At 48.8% G+C, this 13,319-nt stretch overlaps 1 protein-coding gene across 1 annotated transcript in view; it reads right to left on the reverse strand.

The window, feature by feature from the left end:
- Positions 1 to 4,323, reverse strand: part of FLVCR2 (FLVCR heme transporter 2) — a 53,462-nt gene extending 49,139 nt beyond the window's left edge. Inside the window, exon 1 of the mRNA XM_046007915.1 lies at positions 1,282 to 4,323. Within this exon, the coding sequence (XP_045863871.1) occupies positions 1,282 to 2,004 (723 nt within the window). The 5' untranslated portion in view covers positions 2,005 to 4,323. The remainder of the gene's footprint in view (positions 1 to 1,281) is intronic.
- Positions 4,324 to 13,319: the final 8,996 nt, after the last annotated feature.

Raw genomic sequence — 13,319 nt, forward strand, 5'->3', positions numbered from 1 at the left:
TAAAATGTAAAATTCTTCGTATTTCCTGACCTTGGTGGGGAGTGGGGGTGGGGAGTGGGGGTGGGGAATGAGTGAATAGTATTATTAAATTTTAAAGATTTATCTGATGTCAAGTTCCCTCACAGGTGTGTGAGGAGGAGTCTGAAAACCTATTAGTTTATGCTTTATGATTTATAAAAAAAATTTTTCAAATTCTCTGATCTCGCCAGGCCACCAGGGAGGGGCTTCTCACACTTAGCCAACCTGCTCTCCCCCAAACAATGGGTTTGAGACTGCAGTGACCTGTCTGAATCCTGTTCTGCTGCTCAGACAGAGATTTAACCCTTGGGAGGCTGGAAAGGTCTTGCCCTTCACCTCCCAGCTTTACCCTCCTATAAGGGAAAAATCCTATAAGAACTAAGGGTTACTGGTCATTTGTTAAATAAAATGGAAACAATGGCAGGTGCTTGTGAAGAAGTGGGACCTGGAGGCAGAATCCCATAAATACTTGCTTCAAATATTCACAGAAGGCAGTCATAATATGCCTAACATTTTGGATCATAACCTCACCGAGATACAAAGAATTTGAGATTTTCCTTCCAAAAAGAAGGAAAGAAAAGGGATTGAGATAGGAGCTCTCCACGCCTTTCCAAAAAGGTCTCTAGGCCTTAGAAATTCAGGGTGAGATTTCTATTCCCTCCGGCTAGGCTTGGCTCTAACCCCCAGGAAAGCAGTGTGTCCCAGAGCACCATTTCCACTGTCCTGGCTTCAGCTGTATATAAAAGACGGTCAGCACAGGGCCAAGCACCACCAAGCCAGCACTCTGTGATTCTACGTTAGGACAGGAGATTCTGTGCTCTAGGAAAGCCAGCATGTCCGGCTAAAAATAATCAAAAATCAAATCTAAAAAATCAAATTCTGACAATGCCAGAATAACCTGATGCCCACGGGCTGCTCCCTGAGAAAGAATCGCTTTCCTGAAATCCCAGGTCTAAGCCGTGGCCTGCGGGGTCAGGAAGATCATAAACTCGAGGTCGTTCCAGAAGCATGCTTCCTGCTGGGGGAGGAGGAACTGTTGGTCAAAGACTAGGTCTCCTCCTTCTGTTCCCTTGCCCTTCTCTTACACAGCCATCCAGTCACAATCCCTCCCTCCCGCCCAGCCACGAAGTCACCCAGAGTCACAAACACTGCTTAAGTCAGAAAACTACAGGCTCCGCCACATTCAAGTGCAACCTAACCCCAGGGCCTCACCATGACAATGATGCCCATTCCTCCAAACGGCCCACCCACAGCTCGACCCACCTGATTGCCAAAGACAGCTATGGAGCAGGCCGTTGACACCTCGTTAGCCCCGAACCAGACAGAAGCGATGCGGGAGGGCATGCCCAGGATGAAGACCTGGGCCACCGAGCAGACGACCTGGCCCAGGACGGTGACGGGGAAGAGATGTGGCTTCAGGCTCCCCAGCTTCACCCAGGCCCCCAGGCAGTTGAGAGCAGAGCCGGTGAGGGCGATGGTGCGCAGGCCGAATTTCTCCAGCAGCCAGGCCACGGGCAGGAGCAGAGGGATGTAGGTGAGCATGTAACACATGGACAGCCAGTCGATGGCAAAGGCGCTGACCCCGTAGAACTTCATGAAGATGTTATTGATGGAGCCGTACTGGATCCACTGGAAGGCGTTGCACATGGAGTAGCCGCTGAACAGCAGGACCACCACCCAGCGGCGCTTGCTCACCTTGATCACGCTAAGGTCCTCGGGGCCTGAGCTACTGGGGTGGGCCAAGCCACCGGCTTGGGCCAAAGTACTGGGGTGGGCCGAACTGCTTGGGTGCGCCGCGACGCAGGGGTGGGCCGAACTGCTAGGGTGGGTTGAGACGCTGGGGTGGATGGAGACGCTGGGGGGGGCCGACACGCTCGGCTCTGCGGACACGCTGGCGTGGCCCGACGCGCTGGGGTCCACCCAGAGGGCAGGCTCCTGCGCAGAGCTGCCATCATGCTCCTTTAGGTTGGGATCTTCATTCACCATGACCACAGCCTCTCCTGGAGCCCGAGACAGGTGCTGAGGACTCCGGCAGTCTCAAGGGACAGTGGCCTCGGCTGCTCCCTTAGAGCTGGCAGGGCACTTGCCCCGGGCCCAACCCCTGAATAAATGGAGACCTGAGGCTGCGTAAAAACCGCGAGCCGGGCCCCCTTCACTCACCCCCAAAGCTTCTGCTCCCACTTTTCCTTGGTGTCTCTTGCCACCGACCGCTGTCCCCCAGGCCCGCCGCAGACACCTCAGCCCGGTCCTGGCTCCGGGGGCCTGCAGTCCACCCCAGGGGTTCAGGCCAAATTCAGTCCCTCGGTCCTGGAGAAAAGTTCGCGCCTGGCACGGAGCCTCTAGGTGGGATACTGTTCCGCTCCGGGGTGGCTTTGGGGCCCCGCCCCCTCGGGCGCACGTGACCGCCCCACCCCCGTCCAGCCGGGCTTCCCCCACCCTCCTGACCCCCTTTCCCTCCCGCCTTCTCGAGCCGGGCCGGTCCCGCTGCGCAGTTGTTTCGCCACAGCTTGCGGGGTGCATTCCTCCCCCACGCCCCGGGTGCCATGGAAACCGCCGGGTTAACCCCCACCCCTGCAGTGCCCCTCAGATTCATTGCCTCTCCCAGGGGACCCCGCAGGGAAAAAAAAAAACCCCTAAGTTCTGCCGAGGTAATGCCACAGATAGAGTCTCCTCGGCGCGGGTGCCCATCCCCTGCGCGTGGGCATCGATGCCCGGCTCCTCCAGAGTGCTCTGGGCAACCCAAGAGGGCTTCCCGACTTTTTACCAACTGGCTGAGCTCCCAGATCCTTGCCGAACTTTCGGTGTAAAGAGATTTGTAGATTTCTCGGTCTGGTTGCGCTCCTCGGGTAAACGGGAATTGCAGGAAACTCGTATTGCTCGTTGCTTTGCCTGCCTAAGTGGTCTCTTTTCTTGGGGGACTCAGATTTGAACCCGTGAGGTACGCCTCTTCTTTCCTGTAGGTCCCTGGTCACCTAGGCAAGCACCTGTGGGGGGAGGGTATCCCGGAGTTTGGAGAGTTTTTAGAGCTGGTGGCCTTGTTGCTGGGTATTTCTTTAAGTAGCCCTGGGCTGCCACCTGTTGATCCCAGTCCGTGGCAGAGGGTAATTCCTCAAGGCATCGCCTCCAGAATGTCAGGCCTGCAGGGCAGAAATGTCTGTTTCCAGTGTCCATTTCAGCCCCGGGCAGGGGGAGGGGGCGGCGGGGAAGCCCAGATTCTCTCTGGGTTCGAACACCAGCTTAGCTACTCCCAGGTGTGTGATGTAAATTAAGATACTCTACCTCCCTTTCTCAGTTTCTTCACCCATAAAATAGGGATGATGAAATCATAAGCACACACCTCACAGTGTTGTTTTGAGGCTTGAATGATAAAAGATGTGAAAGCGCTTTAAAAATTTCCTGGCAGATCTTAAGCGTTTCATGAGTGTTAGCTATCCTGAGAATTCAAAAGCTAATATTTGTTGTATCGTGCCAAACATGTTTGCTACATTATGTCATTAAAGCATCACAAGAACTCTATGATGTAGTTACCATGGCCAGTCTGCATTTAAGATCAGAAGACTAAGGCTCAAAAAGTGAAGTGACTTCCTCCTGCAGATCCCAGCTGGCTTGAAGAACCATAGTTCTCAGTCAAGTCTGTATTCACTCCAGCTACAGCCTAGCTGCTCAGATGCAGTCTGGGGACAGCTGTGTGGGCATGCCCCGGGGAGCCTGTTACAAAGGCAGAAGTCCAGCCCACCGTGGACCTCCCGAATTAGAGGTTACATTTTAGAAGACCTCCAGGTGATCCGTTTGCACATCAAAGTTTGAGAGCCACTGGGTACTACTGCTTTCCTTTGTTTTCTTTTTAAATTTTCAAGTGAATATTGAATTTAAAGCCCTGGGCAGCGGTCCTCAACTTGGGTTGAACATTAGAAGCACATGGGGAACTCACCATTCTCAGTGCTTCGGCCACAGCCCAAATCAGGGTCGTTAAGAGGGGACCCCTGACATAGGCACCTTTATAGGTCCCCAGGTCATCTCAGCGGGTAGCCAAGTTTGAGCACCCTTGGTGGGGCCAGAGCCATTGGTTCCCAGGAGGGGGAACACTGTTTGGAGGCACCTGCTTTTGTGCAGAAATTATGGGGTCTTGGATTATCGTGGAATGTTTGGAGAGAAAACTCATACCCAGGAAGAATCTCTACACTACTTCAAGGGTCCCCATTCTCAAAATTCCAGCAGTGTTTCCTATCATTCTCCAAGGGCCACAGAACCTCTATTCTCTTGGAAGACCTTCTAAGACCTCTTACTGTTTCTGATTCCTAGATCATCGTAGACCTCTCTCCAACTCTTTACAATATATTCTGAAGAAGAAGGAGGAGGAGGAGGAGGAGGGAAGGAAAGGAGGAGGGGGGTGAGGAGGAGGAGGAGGAGGAAAACAAAGAAATTTATTTATTAATTTTTTTAAAGTGATCTCTACACCCAGTGTGGGCTTGAACGCAAGATCAAGATCAGATGCTCTACTGACTGAGCCAGGCAGGTGCCCCTTTACAATGTATTCTTACCTGCATCTTGCAGATATGGAAACTGAGGCCCAGAGAATTGGAGCCTGAAGCTCAGAGCCCCACAGCTACTTAGCATCAAAACCAGCAACAATATGGTTCTGTGAGTTCTCTTCCACCCAGCACACCTCCTCTCCCCTACTGTGTGCTCTGGGGTAACAAATGCTAGAGTTTGGTGACAAATCCCACTGGTCTAATCACTGGTCATTCCAGTGATATTTGGGGTTGCCTTTTGTGGTAGAGTGAGTCAGATCTAAGGATCTAACGTGAGGTCTGGATTCAGTTTACTAATCTCTCTGTCCTCCAGGTCTATAAAATGAGGATTAAAAATATCGGCAAAATTGTTTTCAGTAATAATAATGTGGCAGCCATCACAGTAGTGCTTGGCTGATTCCCACCAGGGATGGACAGCTATGTAAATGTTGGGATGATATTACATAGAGAGAAATATTCTGTGTTCATCCATTGAGAGAACACTTGCTGAGCAGCTTACTATGTGTTACATCTGTTTACCTATCAACAGATATGTCCTAAGCATAGGTAATCTTGAAGGGGAAGGAGAAATACACTTTAGAGATTGCTTCCTGAAAGGGGGCCCTGGTTCCTTGTTTATCCCAACTGGTTCCCTAGGAGTTTGAGGGACCCTCTGGCATTGAACACAAGCTTTCCTGGCCTTCAGCAGAATAGCGGCAAAGTCTGCCCTCTAGAGGCTAACAACTACTCCCAGCAATAAAAAAGGACTAAAAGTCACAACTTCCTACCAGATAAGCCAGGACTGGAGATGGGCCAGGCATGGAATTTGTTGAGTCCCTAGGAAGGCTAAATTGCTAATGAATGAATCAGATCGAGATTCTGCATCAGTCCCTCTTAAAAGATACCGACACTTAGAATTTGTGGAAATGTGACTCTTGCAAATCCTATGTGTGTAATAGTGCATCCTCACCGAATCCTACTTTCCCTTGTCTCCCACACTCCCATCCATTTCCAGGTCCTTAAGGACTTGTGTATGTCTTTGCGTACTTTGGAGCTTTTGGTGGGATCATTCATACAGCACATGCTCACGGTACTTATTGGTAGTATAGAGTTGAATTACACTTCACCATGAAATTTCAGAAAACTGGGACAAAAAGGAGTTCTGAGAGGTTTCCAGAGATTGAAAAACAGGTTTCATAAAATGCATTCCAAAAAAGCGGCAATTAATGTCATCAGAGTTATCCAACCTGGAAACCGAAAGTCAGGGAAATAATGCCTTCAGAAGAAAATCGTTTCCTGCCTAGAATTCCATACCCAAACGACCAAAACACAACAAGTATGACAAGAGAATCAAACATTTTCAGAAATGCAGAGTTTCCAAAAAAAGTAGTGGCGCATCCTCTCTCTCAGAAAGCTGCTGAAGGATGCACTCCACCAAAACAAGGGAGGAAGCCTAGAGAATAAGTTGTTAGATCCAAGAAAATGGGGCCTCCAACGCAAGAGGCAGGGAACTGGAATCACCAAGATCATAGTAAAAGAAAACCCCAGATGAACCATTATGGGCCAGGCACAGAAAGCACCTCATTCAGATGGAAGCTAGTCAAAAAACTCCAGGACAGTTTTATTCAAGTAGATGACACTGATAGGATTGTGTGCGAAACTCTTGAGAGGGGTTTACACAATTGGGGTGAATTAGAGCTTGGACTTGTGATAATGTATCACAAATGTAACTAAGTCAATGGGAGGGATCAAGTGTTAATTCCAGTGGAATATAAAAAGTTGTGTAGGGAAGAAGGGAAAAATCATGGTTATCTTAAGTGACTCGGGTGTGAATCACATGATCATCACAATGTGAAGACTGGAAGCTGATACAACCAAGTATGATGTAACTATATTGGGAGATTGGGGGAATGGAAAGTGAGCACGTGTGTGTGGTAGAGGGGAGGGTGGGGTAAACAGAGCTAAATCTTAGACTGCATATTGGAAAGTCAATGCATAATGCCTAACATGGGCAAAATCAGAAAGTATCAATATACCATCTGATTTAGAGTTATGGTGGTAAATACTGAAAGACTTATCTAACAAAAGTTAGAAGTCCTTGGCTTGGTGGAGTAGGAAAGGTAGTTAAGCAACTGATATTCTCGAACATGACCATTTGATTTATTAAACTTTGTATAAATTTGGCTTTAAAAACTTTGTTTTTTTAAGATTTTATTTATTTATTTGACACAGAGAGACACGAGAGAGGGAACACAAGCAGGGGGAGTGGGAGAGGGAGAAGCAGCCTTCCCACTGAGCAGGGAGCCCGATGAGGGGCTCTATCCTAGGACCTCAGGATCAAGACCTGAGCTGAAGGCAGATGCCTAATGACTGAGCCACCCAGTCACCTCCCCAAACTCTACACTTTATTTTTTTAAAGATTTTATTTATTTGACAGAGAGAGAGAGAGAGAGAGAGAGAGACATCACAAGCAGACAGAGAGGCAGGCAGAGACAGAGAGGGAAGCACACTCCCTGCTGAGCAGAGAGCCCGAAGCAGGGCTTGATCCCAGGACCTTGAGACCATGACCTGAGCTGAAGGCAGAGGCTTAACCCACTGAGCCACCCAGTCGCCCCCCAAAACTCTACACTTTAAAAATTGAATCAAACTCAGTGGAGATTGAATTTCTTCACCGAGGCCCACTGTGATATCTGCGGGCGTGGTCTGTTCCATCATGGGTTTTATAATGTTGGTGCTAAAATGGACACCAGAGACTCAACCCTCGAACCTCAGGGATGCTCCTTCAGCCGAGCTGTGTCCTCCAAAGTTGGGCCGTAAAGTCACCTCAGAAAACTGGGTGTGTGGTCAGAGGCCCCATAACCCACCCCCTAGACTTGCTTGACACTTTCCCTGACCGTCCTTCTGCTTCCAATGACTTTTACACTTGTAGAGTCCATGGGGATCTTAACCACGTATGACTCCCACTTGTGATGAAACTTCTGTCCCATCATCCAAAGATCATGCCAAGATCCACGTCTCCTCTAGAATTCTGTCTGTCAATGAATAGCTCCTCCAGCTCCCAGGTCAGCCAGAGAAGTACCTCGAGAACCACCCAGAACCCTCTCTTTCCTTACTCTCAGTGTCTGCAGGGCCGCTCCTCTCCTTACCATCTTCCCTTTCCTCCTTTCCCCTTGGCACCACCTTAGTTCAGCTTCTCGTGGCTCCTCACCTTGATGCTGGGATCCCTTCCTCATTGGTCTGACCCCAGAGTTCCGGTTCTCTTTAGCGCTCTCTCCTGCCTTGACTCTTCCAGCAGCCACCCCTCGACTGCAGAAGGTCCCCACTCCTCCGCTGAGCACCAAAGCATTTGTGATGCCGCTCTGGCCACATCGCCCACCACCGGCCACTCTGCTTGGCCCTCCAGGCAGGTGGAAACACCTGCCCCTCCCCGCAAGCATCGTGCAGACATCATGCCTTGCCCACGCCAGCTTTCACGGGGGCAAGGGCCACCGCCTCCAGGAAGCCTTTTCCAGTGTATGATTCAGAGGCTTCTCCCACACCCTGCATGTACACACTCTACCATACATGTTTTTCGGTTTGGGGGGGGTTGTTTTTTTTTAAAGATTTTATTTATTTATTTGACAGAGAGAGATCACAAGTAGCCAGAGAGAAGGGCAGAGGGTAGGGGGAGAGCAGGATCCCCACTGAGCAGAGAGGCCGATGCAGGACTTGATCTCAGGACCCTGAGATCATGACCTGAGCCGAAGGCAGAGGCTGTAACCCACTGAGCCACCCAGGCACCCCTCTACCATACATGTTTATTTAGGTCTTTAAGCCATCCATTGCCTTGAGTTTCTCATTATCCTGCCTTATTATAGTCTATGTCAATCTCTCGTTTGATGTCTGGCCTAGAGAAGGGAAGTGAAGACGTGATTGAACTGCCTTCTGAAATGCAACTCCTAGGCAAGTTCCATCTCCAGGTGGCCTCAAAATGAATGAAAACATGTCCAGCTTGTCCTGAATACTCATGCCTCCTTTCTTTTCTTTTCTTTTTTTTTCCCCCCCAAAGGTTCCCGCAGAGCCCATAGAGTGGGAAAGCCCCAGATCAGTCCTGTGGTATGGGATTCTGGATTCCTTCCCTTCCAGGGTCCTCTCAGTTCAGAGTGTCTCCGAGTCTGTCCTTGAAGGGAGTGGGACCAGGGCTCCTGCTGATGTCTTAAAGAGCTGGGGAAGACCCATTCTCTTTAGAAGATAGGACAGAATGAAAGCTTCCTACCTGGACACATCAGGGCCAGGCTTTGTCCTGGACGCATGGTTTGAAATGAATGTTTCAGTTCCCTGGGGTTACATGGCTGTATCTTGAGAGGCCTCAAATGGTATCAGTCATTATTCTAAAGAAAAGGCCTGTGGACCCGGGTCACATTGTACTTCTTCAGCTGTCCACATTTTGATGTGTTCGTGGTGCTCACTATGTTGTTCTTGATCGCTTTTTATAGATTTTAAATATTTCTTAATAATTAGAAAAAGTTCCTCCATAAACATGAGAAAGGCCTCACTAAACAAGAGTCAAAGAGGAAGGAGGTATTAAGATTTTTTTTTTTGCATAATCTATAGAAAGCCCAGAGGTGTGAGGTTTTCTTTGCATAATGAAACAGAGGAAGTGTGGTAGCAGTGAGATTTGTTGATTACCAAGGCAACAATTAAAGGTGTATGGGGTGACAAGAGGGGTGCTGAGCAGACAGGGTTAGGTGATGTTGAAACCAGAGTGCTAGAGAAAGGACAGACAGAATCATCTGGTGAAATCCCTCCGTGTTTGCGGATAATACCCAGGCTCTTTTAACAGAGCCATTCATTCATTCATTCACACATTCGTCTCCTGCAGGCCAAGCACTGTGCTGGGCGTCAAGGAAACCAAACACAACAAGGACAGTGGTCTTAGTGGTCCTACCCTCCGGGTGTCCACAAACTTACGGTGAGACAGACTAGTGCGGAAGTCATTGTAGGGTGGTGCAGTAAATCCTTGGTGAAGGTGGGTACTGGCTCATGGATTGACAAAGCAGGAAGCCAGAGAGGGCTTCTCAGAGAGATGTTTGACCAGGACCTTGAGGGACAGGTAAGACCTGCGGCCAGTGTTGGGGATCCTCTGGTGAGTAAAACAGGCATGGTCCTTTCCTGCCCTCATGGAGCTAATGCTTTAGTTTGGAGGATAATTACCAAGCAAACTCTCACACATGCATAAGTAAAATCATTACAAGTGCTCTGAGGGTTATTGGTAAGAATTTAATCTAGGGCAGAGAAGTTAGATCTTAAGCCAGCTCTTAAGAGTGAAAACTAACTAGGGGAAAGAGAAGGGGAAGGGCATTCTAATCAAGTGAACAGTATGTGCAAAGGCCCTGAGGCAGGAAGGAGTTGGACATCAATGTGGCTAGGGCAGAGTGAGGGTGAGGGCGACCGGAGAGGTAGCAGCTAGATGGTGCAAGCATCATTAAGAGATTTTTACTTTGTCCTAAGAGCAAAGGGAAGCCATTGAGAGGTTTCAATCAGATGAAGGGATGTTATCAGATTTGTTTCTTGGAGAGTCCTGGCTGCTCTGGCTGCTTTGGGGAGAACACAATGGGGTTGGGGGGGGTGAGCATGGGGGGCAGAGGGACCTCTGGGAGGTGTTGCTCTCACCCGGGTGAGAAGGGAGTTTGGAAACTGAGAGTGGTGGCAGTGAGAGGATGGGGGAGGAGCCGCAGGCCTTGGCGAGAGGTGGCAGGATTGGATGGGGGGGTGGAGCGCAGAGGGAGGAATCAGGATAATTCTCTCTGGAGGGAGGGTAATGACTTCCCAGGAAAGCTTGCAGAGAGAGAAGCAAAATTGTATCATCACCCCTGCCTCTGGTTCCTCTGTCCTTCTTCCTTTGTTGGGCCTCCCACCCCTTTCTAGAGCTCCCCCAGCCCCTGCAAGATCGAAAGGCCAGAGAAGCTGCTTTAAATGCTGAGTATAAATTCCTATGAAAATCCAACAATCAAATTTTATGGAAAGTAGAGAGTCCCAAATTCATCCTCTCATCTTTCACTCTTTGGCACCATGCCCCCTCGGGACTGCAGGGCAGGACGCTTGGCTCAGGTTCACCTTAATTTTGTGGATAAATGGAAAAATTAGAAAGAAACAAGTACAAAATGAAACCCACGTTTTTATGGATCCTCTTTAAGTTTTCCGAAGTAATACTCCCTGCCGGTGGTGCCGTCAGCTGCCCTGAGCTCTAAGTAGTCTTGAAAGTGTTTTCTCGTGTCTCAAATGGGGCAACCGAGCATGCTGACTGGACCCCGATTTTCAATAACCTTTTCTTTTTACTGTTGCATTGATTGCTATATCGGTGCCCAATTTGAACCAGCTGAAGCTCAAAAACACGTGTTTCGAGAACACTGGGGGTGCTCAAAGCCTTTACCTGAGAAAGAGTTGACCACTCAAATGATGGAAAGGGCAGAGTGTGGCCGAAGCCTGGGGAGCTGTCAGAGCCAATGTGCTCAGGGCTCCTTCCTTCCCGATTTCTGCCTGCGTCTCAGTGCATTTGGGCGGCTGTCACAAAAAACACCTTGTAAATGACAGAAATTTATTTCTCACAGTTCGAGAGGCTGACAGATCCCAAAGTCCAGGTGCCAACAGTTGTGGTGTCTGGTGGGGCCCCTTCCTGGTTCACAGACGACATCTTGCTGACCTCAGATGGGGAAAGGGGTGAGAAGCTCTCTGGGGTCTCTTTTGGAAGGGCACTGAACCCATTCTCGAGGACTCCACCCTCCTGACCTAACCACCCCCTAAAGGCCCCACCTCCTAATACCATCACACTGGGGGTTATGTTTCAAATATGTTTCAATTATGTTTCAAATACGAAACACACTGGTGGGAGGCACAAACAGTCTGTAGCATCCTGAATATCAGCTTTCTTTTTCCCTCTTCCTAAAGACTAGTTTTTCTCCACACTGGAGTTTCACCTCTTAACAGCCTCAGCTACCTGAGAGAGGCTGCCCTGATTTTTTGTCCTAAATACAAACCCCCAGATGCCCATTCCTAGACCCACCACCCATGACCATAGGGGCAGCTCCCAAGTGGGCTGTATTGGAATGGAGGAAGGACCGTTTTCAGAAAGAGAGCAGCAGTTAACCAAACAGATCAAATGGTTGGTGCCACACAGCCTACTGAATGGGTGAAGATATTTACAAAAGACATAGCCGATAAAAGGGTAGTATCCAAAATAGACAAAGAACTTAAACAACTCAACACCAAAACCACAAATGATCCAATTTAAAAATGGGCAGAAGACATGAACAGACACTTTTGCCAAAGAAGACATCTAGATGGCCAACGGACACATGAAAAGATGCTCACCGTCCCTCGCCGTCAGGGAAATGCAAATCAAAACCACAATGAGGTATCACTTCACACCTGTCAGAATGGCTAACGTCAAAAACACAAGAAACAACAGGTGTTGGCAAGGATGTAGAGATAAGGGAAGCCTCGTGCACTGTTGATGAGAATGCAAACTGGTGCAGGCAGTCTGGAAAATAGTATGGAGGCTTCTCAAAAAATTAAAAATAAAATTATCGTATGATCCACCAATTCCACTACTGCATATTTACTCAAAGACTATGAAAACACTATTTGGAAAAGATACACGCACGCCTGTGTTTACTGCAGCATTATTTACAATAGCCAAATTATGGGAGCAGCCCAAGTGTCCGTCAGTAGATGAACGGATAAAGAGATGATGGATATGTATGTGGTGAAGTATTACTCAGCCATAAAAAAGAACGAAGTCTTGCCATTTGCAGCAACGTGGATGGACCTAGAGAGTATTAACCTAAGTAAGAAGTCAGTTAAAGAAAGACAAATGGTATATGATTTCACTCACAGGTGGAATTGAAGAAACAAAACAAGCGAAGGGAAAAAAAGACTACGAGAAAACCTGACTTAGCTATAAAGAACAAACTGATAGTCACGAGAGGGGAGGTGGGTGGGAGGATAGGTGAGATAGGTGAAGGGGTGAGCACTGAGTAATGCAGAGAATTGTTGAATCACTATATTGTACACCTGAAACTAATATGACAGTATGTTAGTTATACTGGAAAAAAAAAAGAAGTCGGTGCCTTCCATGACCATTGACACAAATGTACTGAGAATCACATACCCTTAGAAGGGATGTACCTATTCTCTACACCCTTGGTGCTTGGAAGGATCCCCATTTTCTTAATAAGGACCCCATCATGTTTGCCAGATCAATGACCCGGGAGCGTAATCCTATTCAAGGATGTGCTGGGCCCACTTAATTTCTCGTACACAGTAACCTGTGTGATTCCGTAGAGGAGTCTAGAATCCAAACGCAGCTTTGTGTCTTTGAAGCTGGTAGTTCCCGCTGTTACCGATCTCTGTGTGACAACTTTCCTTCCTGCTCTTCCCCATCTTCTTTCTCATTCTCTGACATTCTGCTTAGTCCCCCGTGCTCCCAAGAACTCTTTCGTCTGTCCAGCAGGAGAGTACATTTCTGGCTTTCTGGTCCACAGAGTCCTGGGTACCGCTTCTTTGGAGTAGGGCTCCGTGTCCCCCCTCGGTGCCAGGCCACTGCCTCCTTTTTCTCTCTTGTCCATGAGATTCCCAGGGCCTGGCAGCCTCTCCTCCTCCTCCCTTCTTCTCTCCTCTGCCTACCCCTCAAGGACCTGACTGACTCCCACACCCAACCGCCTCCCACCTTTGGGGCCGGAGCCATTGCTTCTGTCCTTGCTATCTGGGCACAGCTCTCCGTCTAGGGCTGGCTCTGCCGGGCTGTTCACA

Source organism: Meles meles, chromosome 6, assembly GCF_922984935.1.
Source record: "Meles meles chromosome 6, mMelMel3.1 paternal haplotype, whole genome shotgun sequence".
Classification (NCBI taxonomy): Eukaryota; Metazoa; Chordata; class Mammalia; order Carnivora; family Mustelidae; genus Meles; species Meles meles.